The 14049-nt window shown below is 43.9% G+C and overlaps 1 protein-coding gene across 7 annotated transcripts in view; it reads right to left on the bottom strand.

Annotated features, from left to right (window-relative positions):
• The window catches only part of TMEM255B (transmembrane protein 255B), a 63007-nt gene extending 51535 nt beyond the window's left edge, over positions 1-11472 (bottom strand). For 2 of the 7 annotated variants that reach the window (XR_011095508.1, XR_011095514.1), the window contains exons 1-4: positions 11314-11472; positions 11083-11151; positions 4421-4563; positions 348-410 (exon numbers count right to left, since the gene is read on the bottom strand). Coding sequence is in view for 5 of the 7 variants with exons in the window: in XM_068679235.1 (XP_068535336.1) it covers positions 348-410; positions 4421-4563; positions 11083-11151; positions 11314-11371 (333 nt within the window). In the remaining 2 variants the exon portion in view is untranslated. The remainder of the gene's footprint in view (positions 1-347; positions 411-4420; positions 4564-11082; positions 11152-11313) is intronic. The other 5 variants (XM_068679233.1, XM_068679234.1, XM_068679235.1 and 2 more) reach the window with 4 other exon arrangements.
• Positions 11473-14049: the final 2577 nt, after the last annotated feature.

Here is a 14049-nt window from a genome sequence, read left to right as displayed (position 1 = left end):
TCTCCTCATCCTTTTCTATGCTACACACTCCTGGCCAAATTCTGGCACTCATCTGACCCTGCCCTGAGTCAGTTGAACTCACCAAACTATCAGGGAATTAATTTGCTTAAGAAAAAAAAAAAAAAAAGTGATCCAGAAGTGATAACCCCTTAAATCATCTGTTGCCCCATACAGAGAGAGTCACTGGCCACTTCATATTTCTCAGAAACTTCTCAGAAAAGGTGAAAACATGAAAAAACGTTTTGGAGCAGATACAGCAGTTTTACGTCAGCTGGAAATCTCTGCTTTTCATGTTCTTAAGACTCTAAGGTACAAAAAAAAAGAATACAAAAAGGGCAGTTGCTTACCATTTGTCTTCTGTTCTCTACCAGGTGGATGCCAACAATCCCTAGGAAAGATCCAAAGCCAAGCTAAGGCAAAGAACAAAACCAACAGAAACACATGAGGTCAGCTTATTTGGTCAACATACCAAACTATCACAGTGATATCTGAGCAGGTGCATCATACAGATGGGATAACTGGGGTGTGTCAGGGGAAAGGGGGAATGTTATCACAGAATTATAGAACAGTCTGGGTTGGAAGGGACCTTAAAGATCATTTAATTCCAATCCCCTGCCATGGGCAGGGACACCTCTCACCAGACCAGGTTGCTCAAAGCCCCATCCAGCCTGGCCTTGAGCACCTCCAGGGATGGGGCAGCCACAGCTTCTCTGGGCAGCCTGTGCCAGAGCCTCACCACCCTCTGGGTGAAGAATTTCCTCCCAACCTCTAACTTAAATCACCCCTCTTTTAGTTTAAAACCATTCCCCCTTGTCCTCTCATTGTCTGCCTGAGCAATAATTTGCTCTTCACCTTTTTTATAAGCTTCCTTTAAGTACTGAAAAGCTCCAATGAGGTCACCCCAGAGCTTTCTTTTCTTCAGGTTGAACATCCCCAGCTCCCTCAGCCTTACTTCATAGGGGAGGTGCTCCAGCCCTCATCAGACCTTCCTGGCACCAGGATTCTCACCAGGCTGATGGGGGCTTGGAGAAAAGGAGGTTCCTCAGTGCCACAGACCTAAGACTTAGCTGGCCACAGACACAGAAAGAGCCACAGTAGGAGCGTCGGTGTCACCAGCAGGTCTGTTTCCACTTCATTCCCTCCCTGCCTTATTGGATGTATGCTTCTCTGCAGCCACTCAGTAAGGCTGGCACTAGCTCTCCAAATCTGGTTCAAAGCCTCTTTTCCAAGCCCAGTTAGGTTTTTAAGGACGAAGTGTTCCAGCCAAGGGCTTGAGCAAGGCCCATGAATTCCTTGCTCTTACGCACAACCACTCGCAGCAGAAAGCAAATCTCCTGTAAGCACTTCAATCGCTCAAGGTAACAACAGGAATCCGTGATTCCCCCTCAAGAAGACAAACGTAGGGAAAGGGGATTAGCTACTGAGTGCTCTGGGAAGATTTATGTGAAAGAAAGGCAAAAGTACGGAAGAGATTTTAAAAAAGAAAAAGTGTGCAAGCACGTCTGTGCTGACTGCTGAGTAGGGGAGAGACTTGGAACTGTGAGCAAGGACACATTGTTCAGGGGACAGCAACTTTGTAAATTAACACAGCTACATCAAAATGACAGCTGGTTCCAGCCCCAGTTTTTCATCCTAAAAGGAGCAATCCATGCAGTCCCATTTAAGGCTTACAAATGAGGGCAGAGAGCAGAGCATTATTATCCACATACAGGGAAAAAAAATTATATATATATTTTTTAAAAAGAACCAGTTAGAGATCATGTTGTAAGCCATGACATTGCTGAGGGTTATATGTGCTGCTTTTCTTGTATGATGACTGGGATATTTGGACTCTGTGGTCTCCTGGTTGAAAGATTTTAAAAATAGCTAATTAAAATAATACAAGCAGTAGTCATAGAAAAGTGAAATCCTTAAGTATAAACAGTAGAAGAAAATAAGGTCGAAGAAGCTCCAACCCAGCTTTGCAACCTGTTCCACAAAGAGAGCCCTAAACCCAAACAGATGATCAAGCAGTAACCTACTAAATGCAGACACCTTCCGAAGTGGAACATTATACTAACTCACCTACACACAGCAAGATTGTATGTTAAATTACTTCAGGTGTGTAAATGTAGATAATACCTACTGCTAAAAATATGCATTTATAAAAAAAACTTTTCCCAAAACAAATGACAAATCACCAAACAGAAAGAAATTAAGGCACCTAACTCTTCTTGAAGGCAACGGGAACTAAGCAGATGCCCAACTTTTATTGTGAATCTGGCCCTAAAGCCCTGATCTGCAAATGCTTCTAGAGGTAAGTAGGTCTATGGAAGTGAACAGTCCTGTTCACATTTGTAGGTGTTTGCACAGTAAGGGTCTAATTCTGCATGTGTTTTAAGACCAAAGTCCCTTACCTAAAACCAATGGAGATTTAGGTCACATCAACCAGCCTCAAGGTTATTATTTTATTGTTAAATGCTGTGAGAACCAGACCTTATTTTTATCTTTAATTAACTTTAAGATAAATTTATTTCAGCCCCAGAGTTAAATATGTAATGTCAGGTTCACTTACCGAGCTCTAGCTATCTACAAGATCACAATCAGTGCTATGACAGCTTTCTAAGCTCCCTCTACTGCCAGTGGAGAAGAGGAGCACCTTTCGAGGGTTATTCAGCTTTGCAAGGCCTTCCCTTAGTCCATCGGTCTGTCAGTGCTACACATGAGCCAGCAACCTCCGGCAGCAGGGCAGGAACACAGCTGTGATCCTCTAACTAGGTTTTTGGTAAGTTATCACACAGGGTTTGTGCAGCATCTTTAGCTCTTCCTAAACATTTACATTGATAAATAACCATCGCTTTTCTGTTGCTTCAATAATACACTACGTGTGCATGAAAAGAATTCTGAATTTCATGAAAACTATTTAACTCCAACAATCTTTTGACAGGGAAAATTATTACTAAAGGTTTTGCTTTCAAAGTGTTCTGATATAGTCTAGTTATTCTAACTGATTACTAATGATTAATATTTCAAAAAAAACGTTTTATTATTTTTTTTCTGAGTGAATAGACATTGTTTTCTTCCTAAAAGAACCTAAATGCTGAAATAAACTGGTTTGTGCACATGGGCTTATCATACCGAATCTACTTTAAAAATGAAACTCCTTTCAAGGGAATGAATGTAGATAATGTGGCCTTCTAAAATACTTTAATTCAAAATTACCGAAAAAGACTTTTTATCGGTATTAATCTATCTATTTCAGATTAATGAAAGGAAAACCCATTCTTTTAAGGTTTTATTCCTGTAACTACTTTTTGTTCTATTTTTAGAACACCGCTCTTTATAGATCATTATCCCAAAATTATCTTTCTGAAAGACCTGTTCTCAGCGTGACACCAAGATGTAAGAGGACTTGCTTAGGAAGAATAGTTCAATTATTAATGGCAATGCAAAATGTATGCACTGTATTAGAAGATACAGATCCCTCTCCTCTGGGCATTTCATTCTGCAGAGAACAAGAACTAAGGGTACCTCGCAGCACATGTTGGCACTGGTGGAGCCACATACCTAAGCAGATGCCTACCTCTTTTCTTCACCTTGCACCCTTTGCCTCCTCTGGCTGGCCACAGGAGACTAAATAAGGCAGAGAGACTATTTGCTGCCCTTACTCTTTCTAAAATTCAACCCATTCATCTCAAAAAACTTTCTCCTCCAGAGGTTTCCACTCTTTTGGGGTATGACTGATCACTTCTGAGATTGGAAAGGGCCATGGGTGCAAGGCCTGGAAGGGCTACGCTTCCCCAGAAGCCACCAAGGCACTACAGGGTTAAAGAGATGCAACATAAGCCTTGTGCCCAGTGCAGATAGATGTTCCAGGGTACATAATTCCAAGGTAAAAACAAGACTAAGGATTTTGGAAGGGGAACTTGTACAGCAGGACAGACACCAAGACTGTATAAGAGGATGTAGAAGTTGGGCATACTCCAGGGAGAAGCTTCCATATGCCCATCACCAGCATTTTCCCTGCACTGGATCCAGCAGAATTCCTGGCACATGGACACAAGAGCAAAGTGACTTTTTCAACCATCAAAGCAGTGAATCTCTAAAAGGCCATTTAAATCTATCCCATGCCTGTTTTCTATTCATTTGTCAAGCACAGCCTCCACCACAGTACCGTGAGATCAGCATACCGCTGTGCAGTGTAAACTTGACCCCCCTGTGCCACCTAAAAGCCTCCCCTCCCTTAGGGCAATTCAGAAAACCTGAGTTTTTTTTCACTTTACTCACACTCTAGAACCAGATCAAAACAAATGAGCATCTCCCTCCTGTGAAATTCAAGACAACTGAATTTTCATTGTTTTTCTTTTTAATCATCCTGCATCCAGCTGATAATAATTTATTTAGTTGTACCCAATATCCTAAAGTAGGCTTCTTTACTCACAATGATGCCTGGGTAGTAGCCTCCCACGGTAACATTTTCTGTCCTCGTTGTCGCTGCCAGCCCTATGGTCAGGATGAAAGTAGACACCACCAGCAGGGCGACTGTGAACCAAAGCGAGGTCTTCTTCCTTTTTGCAAACTGCCCTGTAGAAAGTGGAGGGGGGAAAGAGTTTTTAATTGCAAACATGACAGAGCAAATAATGGACCACTTGTTGACCCCTTCTGTTGTTCTCCCACTAAGGAAAACTGCTGGCAGGCAACAGACAGACCGAAGAAACGTATGGAGCTAGCTGGAGCTCTACACAGCTTAATGCACACGCATCGGGTACACATACGAGATGAGTTTTTATCAAACTGAACTGAGTGTCAGTGACAATGATAATTATGCCTTATCTGCAGTAACATTTATAATTAAGTTGTTGCTCACATCCCTAAGTCGAACCCTGCAGGCCTTGAACAATGCTTACCTTTGTGAGGTTCCAGTTTAACTCTATGTGGACAGAACATATAAACTTATATTTTAAACGAGATGAGCATAAGCTCTACACGCTATCATGAAAATGAATCTGCTGTTCGTATTAACATATCCAAAACAACCTATATAATTTCAAGGCAGGCAACTCAGTTAAATGGTGACAGTTCAAAAGCCAGGCTAGATTAGAGATGCTCACAAACCAAGTCAAATAATTTCAATGAATTCAAAATCAAAATCTGTATGTTTGCTGGCATCTTTCCACTGGCGCTAACAGACAAAATGAGTCCAGCCTTTTAGTATGAGAAGCAAGCAACTTTACTGAAGATAAGTATCATCTATTGCCCTTACGTACATCTCTTTCACTGCATGTATGAAGTCTTTCTCTTAAGGATCAAGAAATAATTCACAGGACTCTCCAATAACTCTCTGCACTCTCCCCTCCAGTCTGTGCCCCAGCTGCTTGCCTCTGGTGATTCCCCATTAATCCATGTGGGGTCAGAGAGGACGTGGAAACAGAGAGGCTCTTCATTATCAATCAGCTCTTCACCAAGTGTGTGGGGTTAAATGAAGCCACTTCCATTTCACTGCAGCCAGCTCAGAAGAGGAAAGCAGACTTTACACTTACAACTCCACAAGTCAGTTACCATTCCCACAAAGATTGGATTTTTTGGAAATATCTGAAGTGATCGTGTTCTTACAGCTCAGGCTTTTAAGATTTTCTGACATTACTGAGACAGCAAACTGCTCTCTGCTCCACCTCAAAGATGCAGCTCTCAGGCATGCAGCTCCAGGAGCTAGGTGTTAGGAAATGCATGGAGATGCAGCACACTGCACAGCAAATAGAAGAATACCACTAACACCCCAAGTCTCAGGAAAAAAATAAATAAATAAAAAAGAAGTGGAATGCTTCAATCAGCATATGGATTAAGCTACTTCATTTCAGATTCCCAGACAATACCCAAACTAGTTGCTTGTTGTATCTCATAGTTACACTGCTGCTGTAGTCATTTGTCCAGCCTACTCCATAACCTTACAGCTTACACTAAGAGACACATGAAATCTAGTGTGGCCCCACAGATTTAGGAAACTGATGCTTGGCTATGCTCACAACCTTTACGGAACACAAGAAAATTCACTGGTGTTGAAAAAAGGAAGAGGGAGAAGTAAACAACGAAGTATTTTTATTCTGAATATGTCTGGAGGTTGCTGTGTCTGCATGAAGCCTTGTGCAAGCATGCACTGATTTTACATGATGGAGCCATACGACCCAGGGCAGCTTTAGTAGCAGCAGCTGTTGCATGAACCAGCCAAGCCTTCCATAGCAGGGAAATTTCTGTTGACCACTCCATTTACATTGCAGAAATGTTTTTCAGTGCAAAATCAAAAGGAGCATGACTGCAGGCAAGACCTAAATTCACTATTGGGAATCTTTATCCCAGCCCAACCTTCCACAGCCATGAAAATCAGCCCGGGAGAAATGGTGAAGCTTCATAACCATGCAGAACTACTTCATAACCATTTTCAGAACTTCTGGATACCTGAAAGAGCTGCTATGGAAAAGTGGATGAGTGGATGTTCAAAATGTACCTCTGTGTGTTGTTTATAGCCAATGCAGCTCACAGACCATATGCCAGCTCAAAACTATGCAAGTAGATGGAAATGAAAGGAGGGCCTGACAGTAAAAAAGTGTAAGGCCCACATGTAGTTTCAACACAAGAAACTCGTTTACCTGTGGTTGCATTTGTAAGAATTGCACTCAGAAATTTAAGTCTCCCCAAAAGGAATCCCCATTGCATAGTCATATTAAAACAAGTGCCAGGTGTCCTCAGGTCTCAGATACAGCAGAAATTTAAGTTTGCTCAGTGCTTCACGGAACCTAAGTTGTTCTCCACTTTCCCAGTGCTTTGATGGCTATGAAGTACAGGTTGCTTTGTGACAAGGCATGAAAACATCAACACTCAGCCAAAGGAAAGCTCTGCAGTATCCCCAGTGGTTTTACTAGTGCAGTATCCCCAGAAGCTACCAAGGTGATGGCTCTCCAAGGTATTTGCTTCACAGTTTAGGTCAACTTAAGTGCCCATCTTTGGTCACCCACCCATCTTTTCTCCTCCTAGCATCACTGAGCTTGACGACTGATTTGTAAGGGCCTATTTTAAGCCCTAATAACTGAATTACTCCAGTTTACAGCTCAGACCTATCAACACCGATGCAACAGGGAGGAGAACGAGCCCCGTCCTATAAATAGAGCGTTTCTGTAAACAAGTGCTTGAAAGGCAAAGGAAAAATGGGAGAACTGGCCAGGACCAAGGTCACCAACATGAAATGCTGCAGTAGAGAGCAGCACAGACCTGAGCCAGCTTTAATCCATACAATCCAACCTAGAAAAACCAGAGCTATAAAATATTATTAGAAACCTAAACCTTTATTCAAGTGGTGAGCCACTCTGTTATTTCCACTTGCCATGTCCTTACAGAGACTGAAAGAAAACAAATGTGGGCCAACCCTGAGCAGATGAACTAGTGGCAGCAGACACAAATCAAGCTGAGGTACTCAGCACCTTCTTTGCCTATGCTCACCAGCAAGGTCTCCCTCTGAGAGATGATTCAAGGAGGAGAATGACCAGCAGTGGGTAAGGATTGAATTAGGGATTCCTTGAGAAATCTCAGTGCATTCAAGTCCACCTGACTGACTGCATCCGGGGATGCCACCAGAACTGGCTGATGTCCTTGCTGCTCCCTACCACCTTTGAAAAAACATGAAGATCAGGGAATCCCCAATAAGTAAAGAAAGGCAAACACTCCATCTGTCTCCAGAGAGAGTCAAAACAATGATGCAGGGAATTACAGGCCAATCAGTATCACTTGCCTTTCTGGAGACTGGAATGAAAAATTACAGAGCAGATCCTCTTGGAAGACATTTCTGGCCACATAAGCAAAAGGAGATTGGCAACGGTCAACATGGATTTACCGAAAGTAATCATGCCTGACCAAGCCAACTGCCTCCTATGACAAAATGTCTGTATTTGTGGAGCAGTGGATATCATCTACATCACATTTGGCACAGATTTTAACACTGCATCCTACACTATTCTCAAAACCAAGTCAGGATGTCAAGGTCTGGATGGGTAGGCATGCAAGTGTTTTAAAAATTGGCTGGATGGTTGGGTTCACAGGGAGTGGTTCACGTATTGTGTTCTACCTGGAGCCGGTGACAAGTGGAGTACCTCAGGCCCTGAGCAACCTGGTCTGACCTCACAGCTGACTCTGCTGGCAGGAGGAGGTTGGACTAGCAGCCTCCTGAGGTAGCTTCCCACCTGAGTTATTGTATCCTTCTTTGATTTTACAGTGGTCAAGACAACTCATTTAAACACCCACACTGCTACAAAACTGCAGCTGTAATGCAGACATACACTAAAGGGATGTAGGAACACAAACCTTCTGTAAGTCAATGGGACAGACACTCCTCAGCCAGGCGTTTTTGAAAGCACTGAGTGTTGGCTTTTATGAGAAGTGCCTGAGGAGCAAAGCTACTGCATTTTCACAGCAACACCTGTACTGGCAAAGGCCGATCAGATTGAAAGGACATAAAGCATACGTCCAAGATGCCTTCCAAAGTTTTGATTACCAATGATACGCAAAAAAGAAATGTGACTTTGATTCTCCAGATTGGGTTTTCTCAAAAATGTCTTAGGAAAAGGCATGCTCTCATTTGTAATTGGAGTGAATCGGATACGGACTTACTGAGTAAAACAGAAAAGGATGTCCTTATTTATAAGGGCATTTTTTTTTTTTGACTGAACTACATTTTAACTTTGAAATATACAGCTCCTAGAAAGCATTATCGATTTATGTATGTGATACCCCTCAATCCTCACATGCTTTGATCTTTTACCAGCTGCACCTCACGCTGGAGGCAAATATCCAATCATACCTTCTATTTTATATCCCACTTTGGGAGCCCTCATAACTACCTGCAGGTAGCCACAAACTCCGAGATTAGCAGAGATGGCTTACTGGGGAAGAGGAAAGCCCCTTCTGGAGCAGAGACTGGCACATGCAAGCCCCAGTTTTCAAGGACTGCCACATGCTAAGAGTAGATGGGTAGAAACTGAGTTCTCAATTGGTTTCTGCTCTGACCGTCTGGGTTTCCTTAGTCACATCAACAGAAATCGTTGGTGTCCTTATCAAAATGTGTACAATTACATGTATATAAGTCACAAGCTTATTGTGAGGCCAAAGTAATTTTCGTAAAGCAGCATGGTATCTTCAGACAAAAAGGGCTACAGCTGCAAATGGTTCCTGCTATTACCACCCTTCTGCTATTTCGGTCATGTTGGCTCCCGAGATTTTTCGAATCTTTGTTTACTGCTGTTTGTAGCAGTTGCCAAGCAGTTTTTTGGATCTGCTTTTACTGTACCTACCCATGGGTCTGTGCAGCCAAAAAGCAATGCCAGACTGTTTCCCCAGGAATACCGTCCGTAGCACAGACAGAGGGTCTGATTCAGCCCTCGTCCCCAACAATCCCTGTGCCAGGTGTTGGAACAAAGGCCAACCATATAAAAGGAAAGTCATTTAGGAGCGGAGGAAGTGTTGCTATCAGTAATTCTTGGTTGATTTTTCCTCCAGTGCTGATGTTTCTGTAGTGCAGGAAACAGTTACTGAAGGCTACTGACCTTCCAAGTTTTTAATAATTAAGTGACTCTCAAAATAATTTTGACATTTATCCCCTCTAACTTCTTTAACAATGATGCAGTGTGAGCACATACTCTTAGTCTGAACCTCATTCCAATTTATTAATGCTTCAAATTCACAATTCAGCTTACCAAAAATCAAGCGTGTGGAAAGAAATCTTCTCATCATATCCACATTAACATTAGCTTGTGGCCAGGGTCAACAGAGGGCACGAACGTGTTATTATTACCTCTTCCTCCAGAGCAAAAAGAAAAAGTGCCTGCTGAAGATCAAGCTCTGCAGGCCACACAGCAGCAAAAGACTCAGCAGAACTTCTCCGTTCATCAGAATTCATTGTGCAGAAAATAAAATTGTATTTACAATACCCTGCTCACAATGGCCAGAGAGGTAAATTCAATTTGCAGGAAGACTGTGGAAAATGGATGATTTTGTGGGGAGGGCATAGATCAGATTTCTGGGAGAATGCAAAGAGGTAGATCCTTAGATAAACAGTAGGCTCCGGATCTGAATGAAGAAAAGGATGAGTTTAAAAGGAGAACGAATGAATTTACAATGAAATGTGTCCGTAGCATGGAATGTGGGCAATGGTCAAAGGAGAGAAAAATAGAGTGAAACGCTATCTCTCAACTCCAGAAAACTTGCATATGAACTGGAATTTAACTGTAAAAAGGCTTAATTAAAACTAAGGCAACTATATTTTGCTAACTTCACAACTCCTTTTAAAAATCCGGCTCCAGACATCATAAAACCTATAAAAATGTGTGGAATGATTTTTGGCAAGGAAGGAAACGCTGCAGGATGTCACAATTTGCTGGGACCACAATCACATTTGCTGGGTATTAGCGCCACCCAATTTCATACCTTCCTCTTTGAGCCCGCTAAGGTGATCCGAATGGAAACACCGATCTGAAATGATGCTCCAGCCAAACGTGTATGAGCATCCTAATACGAGAAAAGATGAGGGAGGAAAGTTTTGCAGCAGGATTAAAAAAGAAAGAAAGTATATTTGCATTACTTAATGAAAGAATTGTGATAGCCTGTTTCAGACAGAGTGGCACTAACCATACGTAACCAGATAATTAAGCAGAAAGTCACCACAGACAGAGGAGCACAGCATCAAAGCAGCAATGCCAATTCTGCCCGCGCTGCTTTGATGCTGTCAAGCAAACATTTAAGGGAAGGTCTTTGGAGCTAAATTAATCATTTTTAATTACCGCAGTGTTCATTTCAGCACCGTCTCTCCCCTGGCTATGCTTTGCACTGTGTATTTCCAAAAGCGGCTTGTGTCGGTGAGTTAATCCTACGCTGCTGCCCCCCAAAACTAAACGCGATGGGCTGAGACGCTTCGGGGGGCTATCCGCAGCCGCTATTGCCAATCGCTTTGCCTTTCCTGATGAAATGCCTGACTTGTCCAGAGTGCTGAACTAATGAAACCCCATGCAACAGCATCCGCGGCGAGCCACGAGACGGCGGCTCCGCGTCGGGTCTGCCTCTTACCTTGATGAGGAATTTGAGAGGAAGAACCCATCAGCGCCTTATATATTCCCTGAGAAACGCTGCTGTGCCCTTTCACGATTGCATTATGAAGAGAAAAAAAAAATCTGCGCTGTGCTGCGCCCCTCCCCACACACACACCCCTCACAGACCCTAAAACCCCTCGGTCCCTTCTCCCCTCCGGGAGGCTCCCGGGCTGCCCGCCGCCCCCCGGGGGTCCCGCAGCCGCCTCACCTGTGGGGTCCAGCAGGGCCAGCGGGCCCGGCACGGCCGGGGCTCCCGGAGGAGCCATCCCCCAGCCCCGCACCGGAGCCTCCGCTCCGCCGCTGCCCGCGGAGGGGTGCGGGAGGCACCGGCACCGGCCCCGGCCCCGGGACCGCCCCGGGGGGGAGCCCGGCGGGGGGCGAGGCGGGGCGAGCGGTCGCTTCGCCGAGGGGGGGACCCGAGGGGGGGACTTCCCCGGAGCTTCTTTCCCGTAGGGATGTCCCCGGAGCTTCTTGGGGGTCTCTGGTCTTGTCAAGACCTCCAGGGATGGGGACTCCAGCACTTCCCTGGGCAGCCCGTTCCAATGCCTCACAACCCTTTCATAAAGGAAGTTCTTCCTAATATCCATCCTAAATTCCCTAAGCCCATCTCCCTGGTCTGTAAAATGTCCTAGCCAGAAGCTGGGACCTCACACAAACTTTTTCAGGTCTTCTCCAAATGCAGGTCCACCTCCTCTCCGCCTGCACCCTTAATAGATGCAGCTCTTCTTGTCTTTCTGCCACCTTTTTCCCCCAAAACTACCTCTGCACGCTCTGAGCAGTTCATTTTCAGGCTGGCCTTTGAGCGTTTTGGGGGGACGGAGGGGCAGGTACTAGATTTTTGTTTGTGCAGTAGTCAATAACTTAATTCATTACATCTTCTAACCGTGTCTCAGGCTTGGCTTCACTTCTTCATTTGTTCTTGGCCTGTGGCAGGGGACCAATTTGTCACCTGGTGGAGATTAGAGTTATAAAGCTTTCCTTTCAGCTTTCCTTTTCCCTTTTAAAAAAAAAATAATCAATACCAATCAGAAATAAAATATCGCAACAACCATAAATATTAATAAAATGAATAAAAAGAGTAGGAATCTTTGAGATATAGGTTAAGGCAGACATAGGCTAAGACAGGCAATGCCAATAGTGAAGACATATCGCAAGGCTGTTCCTTTTCTTAAAGAGTATCTATCAATTTCTTAGCCTCACTGTCTCTCTCCTTACATTTATTTTTCATTCCTGCAATAGATCCTGCTGCTTGTCCTGCAGCTACACAGGAGCTGCTGGCTGCTGCTCTTAGTGTTACTGACTGCAGGGAGGTGTGAGGTCTTTCAGAAGAGTCTAGGAACAACCGAGAAGAAAGAGCCACCAGCCACTGCATTGTCTGCTGTTCCTTTTGCAGGACCTGTCCCTACTTTTTCAGTCTTTCCCATATTTCCCCAGGAAATGTTTACATGAAAGGAGACAACTTTCTCAGATACCGCTCCTAGTCTATGAAGTCAAGTAAGCCAGGAGCTCAGGCCAACCCCAAACTATGTCCACTCTGAGTCAAAGCCACACTTTTCTCTTTGTGTCCTCTAACCTGGAGGGCTTGAAGGCTGTAGTCTGTGTAGAAAAGAGAAAAATGAGGATAAAGGTAGTATTTGTTCTACATATTGATTACTAATTATTAACAGAAATTAATGAAGGCATGAAGACAGAAGAGGTGATGGTACAATTGAAACATTTCTCCTAGTGAAAGTGAGATGCAGAAGAGTGATAACAAAGCCTCAAAAGCTAGTATAGCCCCTCAGCTTCAGGGGTGGTTTTGGACAGAAATTTCCATTAACAACAGGAAGGACTGTGGAAAATGTCCATTCCCCAGCTATAGTTTGGAAAAAATATACCTGAATGCAGAATGTATTCTTGGGTGTGATGGGCAATAAGCTTTTTCTACCAGCAGCCACTGAACAGACACAACAGCCCAATGGGAAGTTGTTTTCGACTTATTTTCAGTAAACAGAAATGATCTTATAAAACCTTTTAAAAATAAGTTGATTATGGAAAATAACCTTTGATCGATGACTCATATGTTTCACTGTAAATTTCAGGAGTCAAAAATAGATCTGGTCCTAAAGTCCTGGATATCAGAGGGCAAACATCAGGAAACCATGGGAAAATGATTGGTGAGACTGCCTGGACCTAAGTACTCAAACATTTGATTGTGGAAAAATCATGGAATTAATTTAAACCCAATGTAAAAAATAACATGTAGCACTCTCATCCCCTAAAAAAAAAAGTAGAACAGCTTCAGAACAGCTATAGATGTACTGGATATGTAACTACCTGAAAGAGGATATTGAAGTAGTGAGTGAACCTATAGGAAAGAAAATCACAGAATCACAGAATCACAGAATCTCTAGGTTGGAAGAGACCTCAAGATCATCGAGTCCAACCTCTAACCTAACACTAACAGTACCCACTAAACCATATCCCTAAGTTCTACATCTAAACGTCTTTTGAAGACTTCCAGGGATGGTGACTCCACCACCTCCCTGGGCAGCCCGTTCCAGTGCCTAACAACCCTTTCAGTAAAGAAATTCTTCCTAACATCTAACCTAAAACTCCCCTGGCGTAACTTTAGCCCATTCCCCCTCGTCCTGTCACCAGGCACATGGGAGAACAGGCCAACCCCCACCACCTACAGCCTCCTTTAATGTACTTATACAGAGCAATAAGGTCACCCCTGAGCCTCCTCTTCTCTAGGCTGAACAAGCCCAGCTCCTTCAGCCGCTCCTCATAGGACTTGCTCTCCAGGCCCCTCACCAGCTTCGTCGCCCTTCTTTGGACCCGCTCAAGCACCTCGATGTCCTTCTTGTAGCGAGGGGCCCAAAACTGAACACAGTACTCGAGGTGCGGCCTCACCAGAGCCGAGTACAGGGGGACGATCACCTCCCTAGCCCTGCTGGTCACA

This window comes from Anas acuta, chromosome 1, assembly GCF_963932015.1.
Source record: "Anas acuta chromosome 1, bAnaAcu1.1, whole genome shotgun sequence".
NCBI lineage: Eukaryota > Metazoa > Chordata > Aves > Anseriformes > Anatidae > Anas > Anas acuta.
Note: the sequence above shows the minus strand (reverse complement) of the source record. Positions and strands in the feature narration are given on the sequence as shown.